The sequence below is a fragment of the Ochotona curzoniae genome, unplaced genomic scaffold (assembly GCF_017591425.1).
Source record: "Ochotona curzoniae isolate NIBS_2020 unplaced genomic scaffold, NIBS_Ocur_1.0 scaffold_4701, whole genome shotgun sequence".
NCBI classification, from domain to species: domain Eukaryota; kingdom Metazoa; phylum Chordata; class Mammalia; order Lagomorpha; family Ochotonidae; genus Ochotona; species Ochotona curzoniae.
Genome location: NW_024467122.1, coordinates 63,867,474 through 63,880,683, shown reverse-complemented (window position 1 = coordinate 63,880,683; position 13,210 = coordinate 63,867,474). Strand labels below are relative to the sequence as shown.

Here is a 13,210-nt window from a genome sequence, read left to right as displayed (position 1 = left end):
TGGATTGCCAGGGTTGACATGATGAATTTCACAAATGGGTGACTTGCAACAGGGATGTCTGCTCTCTCGGTTCTGGAACTGAGAGTGAGCAGTCAGGTGTCCTCAGGACCACACTCCCCACTAAGTCTCCAGGGGAGGATCGTTGTGCTGCTGATTTCTGCTGGCTCTTAGCATCCCATGATGTGGAACAAAGGAGTTACCATTCCTGCCTCTGCCCTCCCAAGGCCTCTTGCTGGTTCTCCACATCTCCTCTTTATTAAAGATACCAATCTTGGGAGTTAGGAATCGCTGGCAACACAGAATGGTTTCATCATGAGATTCTTAAAGCACTTTATCCACAAGGACCCTATTTCCAAACCTCATATTCCAAGGTTCTGAGTGGGCCTGAAATTTGGGGTTACAGTATTCTACCTAATACACATGCCAAAGACATACTTACAGAAACCTTCATGCCTTTGCTTAAGAAACACCAGTGGGGATGGGCACCAAAGTGTAGCAGATTAAACCATCAGCTGCAACACTGGCCTCCGAAATGAGGGCTGGTTTGATTCCTAGCTGCTTCACTTCCCATCCAGCTTGGGATGGCTTAGAAAAGCAGCAGAGGGTCACCCAAGGCTTGGTCCCCTGTACCCATATGAGAGTCCAGGAAGAAGCTGTTAGCTCCATTGTAGCCATCTGGGGAGTAAATCAGCAGATGGAAGATATATCTCTGTCTGGGAGAGAACCAGATTGAGTTCCTGATGCCTGGCTCAGTCATTTGGGGAGTGACCTAGCAAATGAGAGTGTTCTCTCTCTTTGTGTGTGTGTGCCTCTCTGCCTCCTGACTAATTAGCAAGTGAAAGTCAATTCCTAAATATGTTGAGTTTTGGGAAGCCAAGTATATACTTGGAGATTCCAATAGATGAATTATACATTGAGTGACTCAGTTACGAGGTCTAGACAAGAGGAAAGCACTGGGAGTCATTAATCTATCCTGTGGTATTTGAAAGCCCTGAGGTTGATTGAAATCAGTCAGAGAAAAAGGATTGAGAAAAACAAGGATGGAATCCTGAGCCCTGAGACAGTCCATCATATGCAAGAAAGAAAAGGAAGGTAGCAAAGCAAAGCTGGGGAGCAAGCACACCGTGACAGTGGAATCATGCTTGTCAAGTTACATAAGCAATTCATCTTGAGTTTGGGGTCTTCACCTTCAGAGTCCCAGACACCAATCTGTACTTGAGTCCTGCAGGAAGTTGAGAGCTTTGTTTTTAACTAGACTTACAGGTTACATTGTGCCATTAAAGCAACAGCGTGGTGGCAAGTTCCTGTGGTTCAAACCAGACCTAAAGATCTTTGAGGAATAAACTTCCTCTCTTATCACCTCTCCCACAAAAAGAGAACTTGGACTTTCAGTCCTTGTTGGAAAGACAAGTTTTCTGTTTCCTGCTGGTTTATGTGAGTTCCTGGTTTCTGCCATTCAGGAAGAATATGTTCAAGAGGGAATAAGATGGACACCCATCGAATACTTTAATAACAAAGTTGTGTGTGACCTCATTGAGAACAAAGTGGTAAGTGTTCCTTCGCAGTAGTTCTTCGCTGATCGCAGGTGCGCTGCAAAGTACATTTTTGTTCTCTGTTGTTGTTTTTGGAAGAAGCAAAGTGACAACTCAGAGCTGCAGAAAATGTTCATGTTTACAGTTTGTGTATGTATGTATGAGAACAGAACAGTAACTTTCTCTCGTTCACATGTCCGTATTTCCTGAATGAGTAGAATGTCAGTTGACAAGTGGAATTGGTTGCTGAACTCTAACAGATGATTATCACTCAAGATGATGGCATAGTGTATGAAGAGGCATAAAGTTAGTGTAATAGTGCAGTCCTGGAACATATACAAATTTGGTCCTCAGAAATGACCCGAAAAAAAATATAATGGACACACTGCGTTTAGAGAGAGCTGTCTACAGGACTATTTCTTACTTTCTCTTTTTGTTTCTTTGTATTTTGAAATGAAATATAAAAGCTGGGAACAGTTAAAAGGCCGTAGCATGTCAGAGCAAGGAAATAGAATCATTAAAATATGACAGTTTATAAGTCATGAGGATGTTTGTGTATAGAACAGTGCCATTGGGGGAAAAGAACTGTACACAGCAGAAAATATAGAGTTGGGGATTGTAAGTGCCTATAGAAATAACAGGCTACCGGGGGACCTCAAAAGATGAATTAGGGTTAAAGGAAAATGTTTCCATTTTTCTCTGCAATTGTTCAAGTCAGTTTAATACAAAGAGTGAGTGAGAAGATAACTATATGCATGACTTTCAATAAAAGCTTGCAGCAATTCAGCAGCTTTTTGGAAAGTGCACTTCTAAATCTTCTGACTCAAGTGGTGAGTCCCTTTTGGATCTAGGATAATTCCCCATGTAAGACTGTTTCACTTGCTTGTCTCAAGGGGAAGGCTGACTTTCAAGATGGTGTCTAAAGTGTAACTGTTTTAACTGGTGTCTTGTTTAAATGGTGTCTCAAGTCTGTTTTGTTGAGAGGCAGGGTCTGATGAGCCCCATGTGTTTTGGAACATTCAGTGATTGAGGCTTTGCCTTCTTGGTCCCCACAGAACCCTCCTGGCATCATGAGCATCCTGGACGATGTGTGTGCCACCATGCATGCCGTGGGTGAGGGGGCCGATCAGACGCTGCTCCAGAAACTCCAGATGCAAATTGGCAGCCACGAGCACTTCAACAGCTGGAACCAAGGCTTCATCATTCACCATTATGCTGGGAAGGTGTGGTCCAAGGGGGGCATGGATTCAACAGCAAAGGGGAGGTTCAATCAACGCCTACCTGCATTGTGGTGTCTGGTCTGTTTCCTCCTGGAGACAATGTTGCCACTGTCTGTATGCCTCCCTGTATTTTATTCATTCAACAATTAGGACACCTGATGTATTTGGAAAGGCAAAGCAAAGGATTGTACATGCTGCAGCATCTTTTCAAAGTGTAGCTCACCTGGTATATGCACTGTGGCTAAAGGAAAGGTTGTTGGGGTTGCCTCTTGCTGCTGTCCCAGACTTACCTTCCCTGCTTCCTGATGAGAAGTGTACATCAAGACCAGCAGCTCCATTTTGGGGTTGATTCTCAGAAAGCACATGAAAGTTGAGCTCCTGCATGCCTGGAGGGTTGGTGGTGGGGAAGAGCTTAGGTAAACGAGTTGAAGTCATGGCTCTTGGGAACTGTGGGGAGTCATTGATTTTCATCCTTCATCCCAGCCAGCTTCTTGTCAACTAGGGTTCCTGAACATACATTTCCAGCCACATTGAAGCAACTCTGGTGCCACTTCTGGGAGAATGGCAAACGAAACTTCTGGACACCATGGCTCCTTGCAGTGGGTTATTAAAGAGCAAGGAGGGCTTCATATTTGTTCTTGACTTAGCTAAAAAGTAGGAAAAGAGTTAAGTTGCCATTGCTTAGAGATCCCTGTAGGTCCACTGAAGAAGAGGCCTGTGATCTTAAGAGCTGGAGTTTCACTCTGAGTTCACCAGCGTGGTGGTGTCAGCATCTGTAGCCCCAGCAGCCGAGGCAGCCCCGGCTTTTGTGTGACAATTGATGAAATCCCAAATTCTACCTCTGGAAATGGGCACATTCTGACAGGGAAAACCAGGCCAGCTTAGTATCCTTTGTTTTGTTGTCCGGTGACATAATTGTGGGATAAAATTATATTTCTTCCCATTCTACTCAGGTATCCTATGACATGGATGGCTTCTGTGAAAGGAACCGTGATGTGCTCTTCATGGATCTCATCGAACTCATGCAGAGCAGTGAGCTGTAAGTGTGTTTGGCCTTGTGTGACAGGGGCTGTGCGTGCAGTGAGAGTTCCAATATCACAACAAACCTGCGGTCGTTAGCATTGAGTTTATGGAGTCGTTAGTATCTTATCCTTTAGGCTGTTGGGTAGAGTAGGAGTTCTCAAAACTGACTTCCTTTTTCCTATCTTGGTCTCTCCCTTCTGCCCCTAAAAGTCCTTGCTCCTTGAGGGGCCCCCTCGATGGGGTTCTATCATATTTTGCCCTGGGAATATCACCCAAGGTATTGGCTGTGGTGACTTGGCTTTTACAGATGGCTTACGCAGGTACCCTTGAGTCCCTGAGACATTCAAGAAATGGTTCAAGAACTCCGGGAGAGACTGAGGGGAGGAATGACCCAGAGCTCCTCCCTCCCAAAAACTGGTCTGTAGGGAATGGGGGGGGCAGCCCCTTGTAAGTGGCTGGCACTCTCAGAACCAGCTCTGTGTCCTTGCTCCCCTTCTTCCCCACAAAGATTTCTCAGCCCCTGGGAATGTAGACGTGGTTGATGCGAGCAGGCCAGGCAAAGTACAATGTGGCACAACCCTTCAGAGCTCAACATTTTTTCTAGCTGCTTCCAAGGAAGAGCTGCCCTTTTGATTTACTAAAGGGGCCATTAGCAGCAGAGTGAACTAAACCAACTGCAGCAAGCTTAAGGCTTAACAGCACCAAAAGCAAAGCCAGGGTCCCTTGCAGCCCTGTCCTGAAGGCATTCGACTCCATTGAGCTCTCCCCTAACCTCCTCCTCACCTCTGTGCTTCCTTGCCCACATACCACCACTTTGGGGACACTGGCTTTCTTTCTTTTCTTCTTTTCTTTTTTTTTTTTTTTAAGATTTTTAAGTTTTTTTTAAGTTAGATATACAGAGAGGAGGAGAGACAAAGAGGAAGATCTCTGTCCAATGATTTACTCCCCAAGTGAGCACAATGGCCCATGCTGTGCCAATCCAAAGCTAGGAGCCAGGAACTTCCTCCAGGTCTCCCACGTGGGTACAGGGTCCCAAGGCTTTGGGCCATCCTCAACTGCTTTCCCAGGCCACAAGCAGGGAGCTGGATAGGAAGTGGAGCTGCCAGGATTAGAACCAACTCCCTATGGGATCCTGGTGTGTTCAAGGGGAGGACTTTAGCCGCTAGACCACCCCGCCGGGCCCGACATTGGCTTTCTTATCATTCAGAACACATCACATCTGTTTGTTCTTTGCCATAAAATTCAGGCATCTGCCAGTGTGGGATTTACAGTAGTCAGGTGCAGACTTAACTGTCCAGCTCCTGCCTCATTCAAGCCCTGTCACTGCTTACACGTCAACCTCTACAAACATGGCTTATTGTTCTGTAAACACAGTGGCTACAAAAATCTAGAATTATGCCTGGTCCTGTTAGAAATAGATTGCTGGGGAGACTTCCTGGAAATTTAAAGATGCCTAGAGAGTCATTTAAGAGGAAATGAGTTTGGGGTTAGAAGTCAGATCACCAGCTTATATGAATCATTTACTCATGTGGCCAGTTAGCAAGTATTGCATACCTACTGGGTTCTAGGCTGTGCTTTAGATGCCAGAGCCACTAAGGGGACAACGGCAGTCACTGTTCCTGCCCTGTGTGCTGGTGAGGCTGCTATGGGACACAGGCAGCTTATTTAGAACTGCTCGTGTGTGTATATATGTAGCAGGGAGAAAGCATTAGACTTGTGACTGCCCCGCTTGGGGTTACTAATGTGCAGTTTGTCCAAGAATTGTCTGGGGGGACAAGGATGCTGCTGACATCTAGTGAGCAGATGCCACCAATGCTATTACAGTATGTGGAATGTCCTCCTGCCCTGATCCCAGTCCCAACTCCTAAGAATTATCCAGCCACTCGGTATGTGGCATGGTGGTTGTGAAGCCATATCGCATGTTGGCGGTTTGAGTTCTGGCACCACTCCCAAGTTTATATTCCTTCTAGTTGATGCCCTAGCAGGCAGCAGGTGATGGCTTAAGTACTTGGGTCTCTATCCTCCGCATGGAAGACCTAGGTCGTTCTAGCTCCTGGCTTCAGTTTCACCCTGGCTCTTGTTGTGTTTGGGGAATGAACCAGTAGATGAAAAATTTCTCCTCCTCCCACCGGCCTTCCCTCTCCTTGCCTCCCTGTTCTTTCCCTTCTACCTCATTCTCTGCTCTGAAATAGGTGAATGCTAATTAAGGGTTTTTTTTTTCCTGAGCAAGTAAAAAACACTAGTATCCCATGTCAGCATTAGTTCCCATCCCAGCTGCTCCACTTCAGACCCAGCTTACTGGAAATAGCCTGGGAAAGCAGTGGAGGATGGTCCAAGTCCTTGAGCCACTGCTACCCACGTGGCAGACCTCAGGGAAGCCTCTGACTTCAGCCTAAGCCAGCTATTGCCACTGTGGCTATTTGGGGAGTGAACCAGCAGGTGGAAGACCTCTAACATTTTCAAATAGATAAATCTTAAGGTTACTAGGACCAGCATTGTGGCACAGCAAGTTAAATTGCTACCTGAAGTGCTGGCATCCCTTTAGGGTGCCTTTTCAAATCCCACCTGTTCCATTTCAGTCGAGCTCCCTACTGATGTGACTGGGAAAGCAGCAGAAGATGGCAAGTGCCTGGGTGGCTGGAACCATACGAGAACTGTGGTTGGAGTTCTGGGCCAGTACTGTCAGCTTCACTCAGCCCTGGCTATTGCTGCTACTTGGGCAGTGAACCAGTAGGTAGAAGATTATCCTCCTCTAAATTAAAAAAATGAATAAAACAATCTCAGCCATGAATGTCACTCACATACCTGGGTTCAGAAACCCTGCTCTAGACTCAGCCATCCTCTGGATTGAGCCCAGTCACTTCCCACAGTTCCCTGAGCTCCACCTCCCAGGCAGACCTAGCAAACCTGCCCTGAATGTTCCCTCATTATGTGTTATTGGCAGAGGCTGCCTCAATTCCAGGGAGTGGGGACATTTGCAAGGCGAAGGTTTAAACCTGATTTTGCAAGCTTAGACTCCAAATTGCTTCTGTTAGAGTTATGCCTCTGTGTGTCTTTCATCTGCTGCTGTTTTCACCAAGTCACATCCTGATGGTTTGCACTGAGTCAGGGCCTTTTTGTAGCCAAAATGATGTGTTGCTGCACTCGGCTCCACCCTGCACGCTGCAGAAGCAGGATTTTAGCCCCCAAGGTACTTCCAGATTGCTGATCCATTCTCTTTCTCCTTTTCTAGGCCTTTTATAAAGTCTTTATTTCCTGAAAATCTGCAAGCTGACAAGAAAGGGCGCCCAACTACTGCCGGAAGCAAAATAAAGGTTAGTTCTATTTCGGGCAGTTTCTAGATTCCTATGCGATCTAGGGTTTTTTAAGAGTCAGGAACAGCACCCCGGGCCAAGATGAGGTCAGTGAGATGCAAAGGGGGTGGTTGGAGAAGAGGGCCAAAAGTCATAGTGCTGCTGGTGAACTAGCCACAGGATGCAAGCTGAATTTGACTTGGCTGGACTGATGGACCACATGGATGTTAACTACCTTGGAGCTTAATAGCCAGCAGATGATGATCAGCTACTTTCTAAGAGGAAATGGCTGAAACTGAATCTGGAACAATTTATGTTAAACTATCAGAAATGTCCTGGTTTGGAGCCACAGTCTATGTGTTGATGACAGTCTCTCCAGGCCAGACCCAAAAGCTTAGCCAAGAACAGCACATTTCTTACCCTGAAATGCTACTTAGTCTTCCAGTGGTGCTAGGGGCACCCCGCCCCCCGAGGGTCTGGCAGGCCCCTCCTGGCCGTGCATTGCACACACATCTGGACCTCGGGTGTCTCACTGTCACGTGAACTTCTGACAGCGCTCTCCCGGCCTCTGTGGGCAGGGCTCTGTTAGTTGAGTCATTGTGTAGCAGAGTCCATTGTCCTTAATTATGCTGTGGATCGAGAGGTACACTTAGTCAAGTAACTCTGAGAAAGTCACTAAACCAGTTTAAAAATATATGTGTATCAGTGCCAGCATTGTAATACAGTGAGGTCAAACTGTCACTTGGGACATTGTCTTCTCCTATCAGAGCAGCAGGTTGAGTCTCGTTGTTCCCCCTCCCGTCCAGCCTCCTGCTAATGCCCTTGGGTAGGCAGCAGTTGATGGCTCGAGGAGTTAGGTCCTTGCCACCCCACCCATGAGGGAGACCCTGAGTGAATTCTCAACTCCTGGCTTTGATTGACCCAGTCTTGGATATTGTGGGCATTTGGGGAGATGAACTCATTTTTAAATTTGTATATTTTAAGAAGTAGAACCCTCATCCAGTAGTTCACTTCCTGCATGCTTGCAACAGATGAAGCTGAACTCAGAACCCAAACCCAACCCAGGTCCCCCACTTGGGTAGTTGATTTCCAACTGAATGAGCCATCACCTCTGATTTCCAGGGCCTGCACTGGCAGGAAGATGGAATCCACAGTGGGGCCAGGAATGCCACCCAGACATGCTGATAGAATTCTTTTAGACTTATTTATTTTAAAGTTATGGAGAGGATGGGGAAGAAAGGGGCAGGGATCTTCTGTCTGCTGGTTCATTTCCCTAAATAGCCACAACTGATGGAACTGAACCAGGCCAAATCCAGGAACCAAAAGCTTCTTCTGGGACTCCCACGTGGGTGTAAGGTCCCAGGCACTTGGGCCATCCTCCATGGCTTTCCCAGACTGTTAGCAAGAAGCTGGATTGCAAGTAGGGCAGCCAGGACTCCAATTAGTACCTGTGCAGAACATTGGTGCTCCAGGCAGTGGCTTTACCAGTATGCCACAGTGCCAGTCCCTCTAACATTCCTAACCAGTATTGTAATCACTAGACCAAATGCCAGTCCCAAGAATGTTTTCTGCATACTACTAATCGAAGTTTCTGAATGTTGCCATCAAAGAGAATGTCAAATAGTTGGCAGTAGAGGGCTTTGGTTTTGAGCACCTGTGTCAGCAACCCAGCTCAGCTTTTTATAAGCTGCCTGAAAGCCAATGAGTTGAACTCTCAGTGCTGCTTTTGTTCATCTGTAAGACTGAGGTCTTAGTACTTATCTCAAGGGAAGGCTGTGATGACTAACTGCAATAATTCATCGCAGGCATTTAACCTCAGTGTCTGAAGCACGCTCAGCACAAGTGTGCATTAGCCCCTCGCAGTCTGGCCGCTTCTCCCCTCCCTGCCCTGTGCTTGTTCATCTTTGATTCAGTCTTGATGGGCATCAGAAGTCTTTTAGATACCTGGTTCCCCACCCAGATTGTGCATTCCCCCCACATTCACTTACGATGCCCTCCGGAATGACCCAAGCCTCACCCTGGTGTTCTTGTCTGTTCTGCTCACTGGCTCACTCTTCTCTAAGCATCTCCTGCCCTCCAGCCCATGGTGAGCTTGCTCTGGGCAGAAGCACCAGCTGGACTAAACAGCTAGTAAGATCTCATTCCATCAGATGTGCAAGAGGAACCTTCTGGTCTGATGCAGGAAGTTGGGTGCAAGCCGAGTTTTTGGCTGGAGTGTAGAGCCCTTCACATTTCAGCGGCGTTAAGTCCCCTAAACTCGGGTAGTGAGATATCCGGGATGGTTGCTGAGCTAGGACCAATGGGGCAGAAAGCAGACAAAATTCTCCCAAAGTCTGAGGTCTCAGCTTCCGTGTGAGTTTTCTGACTCATGCCTTTACTGCGAGGTCCTGGGTAGGGACTCACTCTAGGCTGCAGAGAGTGGTCATGAGACTGTCACGTTTGGATCCAAGTGGCCTGGATCGTCAACACGACCATGACTCATCTCCAAGTGGTGTGGCTTCCTCCCTGTGGAATGGAGAGTGGGAATAGAGGCATTTCTCTCCTCATCCTGGGGCTGGACCCATTGCTTGCCGTTCTAGTTCTTGGCTAGCTGAGTGTCCGAGGTTGCCACTCTTCTGGGTGGACCTCCGAGTGTTTAGGATTACAGATCTCGGCTGTCGTGCAGGGAGCGCCTCCTGAAGCCAGCCAGCTTACCCAAGGGGATCTTACTGCACTCTCTCACGCCTCCATCACACCTCTCTGGATTGTGTAGCCCACCTATGCCTGGTGGGTCTCCCTCCAACACTGCAGTGATCCCCTTGTTCTGTGTGTTCTTACTAAGACACCTCTTAGGGAAGCACAGCTCCAACCCAGTCTCTCATCTCTTCTATGTCCACTGTTTCCATCGTATTTTGCAGGTGTCTCTAAGCATTAGCTTAATATTATCTCTGAGGTGTAAGTCTTTTTTTTTAAAATAAAGATTTATTTCAGAGACTATTATATTCAGATGTGAAGATGCAATGCAGTATGTATCCCTACTTACAAATCAAAGATGGACTCCCAGTGAAACTGTTGGACATCTAGACAATGGGGTGATGGACTTTCTGATGTTGTACCAGCAATGTTGGGGCACACTTAAATAACAGACTGATTGACTTATGACTGCTTATGAAGGACTATACTATTGTAATAATATGGGGAAAATCACTCAGGGAATGGGAACTTGAAGGGGTGGAAATCCCAGACCCTATAGAATCCTATCATAAAATTCAAAATTTTTAAAATGTAAAAAAAAAAAAAAGAATGCACTGTAAATTTAGAATAAATAATATCTGTAAAGCAAAAAAAAAAAATTATTCCTTTTTAGTAGAAAGCAGAGTTACAGAGAAAGAGATCTTCCAGATACTGGTTCATTTCCCAGTTGGCCACAATGGCCAGAGCTGAGCTGATCCAAAGCCAGGGAGCAGGGACTTCTTTCCTAGTTTGCCACGTAGGAGCAGGAGCATCCCCTGCTACTTTTCCAGGCCATAAGCAGGGAGTTGCATGAGAAGTAGAGCCTCTGGGACTCAAACCAACACCTATATGGCATGCTGGCACTGCAGGCAGAGACCTAGTGTGCTGTGCCACCACGACAGCCATGAGGTATAAGCTTTTGAAGAAACCCTCAGTTCCCTGAAAGAACAACAAAATGTATATTGCTGTTAAATATGTTTAGAAACACTGCTGATGGGTATTATGTTGAATGTAATACTGTTCTTTTTGGTTATAATTTATTGATTAATTGATTATAAATTAAAGCATATTACATCTTATTAACACTCGATTTTGAGACATCTGTAAATTCTATATTATTGTGAGTGGAAGGCTGTTGTGTTAAATTTAGAGCACAAGAATGGCAGTCCCGGGAAAAGGCGTGCAGTTGCTGCGGTATCTAACTGAGGCTGCATCAGAGGAACTGCAGGCATCAAGCTTTTCTTGCCTTATTCTTGATCAGCTATTCCAACCCTAGGTTGTGGTCCTGGGCAGTGGGCATCAGGCCTGTTGGTTAGGACACACACCGCCCACATCAGAGCAGCTGGGTTTGGGGCTAAGCTCTAGCTTTCTGCCTATGCTGAGGCTGGGAGGCAGCAATCATGGTTCAAGTCGTTGGGTTTCTGCCACCTGCTTGGGCAATCTGGATTGAATATCTGGCTCCCAGCTTTGGCTGCCAACCAGTCCCAGTAATTGTGGGCATTTGAGGTGTGAGCCCGCAGGTGGGACCACCCTTTGTCTTTCACATACATCTTATAAAAAGATATTAGAAGTTTTCTAGTTCAACTACTTAGTAGATGGATGGAGAGACGTAAGCTCAAAGAAATGTAGTGATTTGTATCGTAGCTTGCAGAGAACAGAGCCAAGACCCCAATGCAGGCCTGCTAGTCATCTGTGTAGAAGATGGAGTGGAGATGTTTCAGGACAGGTGTTTGGCCTAGATGTCACGACGCTCTGAGGATGGCCCTGACTCCGTCGCCAGCCCCCTGCTTATTCAGGCCCTCGGAAGCAGCTGTGATAGGGAAGACACTGGTTCCTGCCACCCGTGTGAGACCTGGACTGGGTTCTTAGCTCCTGGCTAAAGTTGGGTGCTGGCAGGAGTTTCGGGGAGTGAGCAGTCCCATCATCTTTTCATATCTCTCCCTCCCTCCCTGTGACCCTCTGATTATTTATGTTTAAGTGAGTGGCCTCATCCTAAACTTTTTCTCACTTTCCCTGATACCTTTCTAGTCTAACTCATGGGCTGCTTCCTGCCTGGAGTGAGGGTCACATCTAGTTACTGCTTCATGACCACATGTTTTTATATGCTGAGATGAAAATAAGATATCCTGTTAAAAGCTTGGAGCAGAAGAGATCGAAATTTTGAATTGAGTAGTGAAGTAAAATCTACAAATTTAAGTTGAAAAACTACAAGGAGTTTGGGAACTTTAAAAAAAAAAAAAACTTTGTTAAAGTGCTTCTGCACCCCACTCCATCTTGACCTTCCATGTGGCCAAGAGCGTTAGGCTCAGCTTGCGTGCATGCTGCATCGTCCAAGAGGCACTGTGCGTTTTTCATCAGAGTCCTTCACTTCGGTCATGGCACCTCTGCAGCAATCTCTCGGCTTCAGGCCCTGTGAAGAACGCTGCTCTCTGTGCATCTAGACAGGACTCAAGTCACCAGGGAACATCTTGCACCGACTCTGCCCAGTAGCTTTTTCTCAAGGGTTTCAGATTTCCCAAAGCCTTGCAAACAGCAAAGCCCTAATTGAGAGAGATTTCTCTATTGGAAGCAAATCCCTTCTGCTGACTCGGTAATGGTTTCTGGCTTGGGAGATCCCTGTCTGCTATTTTCTTTTCGAGGTTTCTCTCCCTTCACGCTGACTTCCTTGGAAGTAGAGTCCACACATGTGCGGCATCCGTGGGCACAGTGGGCGTGCTCTGCTGTGTGCCGGGAATGCTGCTGCGGGCTTGGCTCCCGTGTTTTTGAAGCAAGTGTGAGATTCTCATGACTTGAAATTCCAGGTTTACTTTTGCGGAGGAAGCAGAGTGCTTTTTCTGCTTGAACCCAGTTTCATACTGGGTACCCCATACCTTTAGGCAATAGTAGATGGTTTCTTAGGGCATATTTCAGGCTTGGAAAGGAGAGTCAAGTGTAAAAAGTGAGCGGAGTCCACAAGTTTGTAGCAGGACATGTTGAGGAAGAAGAGTGAAATGACACATCAAAAGTAGACAGGTGACTGCTTGGGATGGCCACACCCCAAGTCAGAGTCCCTAGGTTTGGGTACTGGCACCGTTTCTATTTTTAGGTTCTTGCTAAAACACACCCTGGGGGCATCAGATGATGGCTTAAGCACGTGGGTCCCAGGGCCATTATAGCAGCATAGCTAACTAAGCCACCACTTGCAACATTGGCACCCCTTATGAGAATGTCGTTTTAAGTCCTGGCTGCTCTGCTTCTGATACAGCTCTGTGCAGATGCACCTGGGAAACCATCAGAAGATGGCCCAGGTATTCGGATTGGGACCCCGCCATCCATGTGGGAGACTTAGATGGAGTACCAGGCTCCCTGGCTTTAAGCTGGCCCAGCCCCAGTCATTGCAACCATTTGAGGAGTGAACCAGTGGATGGAAGATATCTCTTTCTCTAAGAAG

At 46.8% G+C, this 13,210-nt stretch overlaps 1 protein-coding gene across 1 annotated transcript in view; it reads left to right on the top strand.

Moving 5' to 3' along the window:
- The window catches only part of MYO1E (myosin IE), a 194,525-nt gene that overhangs the window by 129,022 nt on the left and 52,293 nt on the right, over positions 1-13,210 (top strand). The window contains exons 13-16 of the mRNA XM_040969033.1: positions 1,461-1,547; positions 2,588-2,755; positions 3,706-3,791; positions 7,008-7,089. Of these exons, the coding sequence (XP_040824967.1) occupies positions 1,461-1,547; positions 2,588-2,755; positions 3,706-3,791; positions 7,008-7,089 (423 nt within the window). The remainder of the gene's footprint in view (positions 1-1,460; positions 1,548-2,587; positions 2,756-3,705; positions 3,792-7,007; positions 7,090-13,210) is intronic.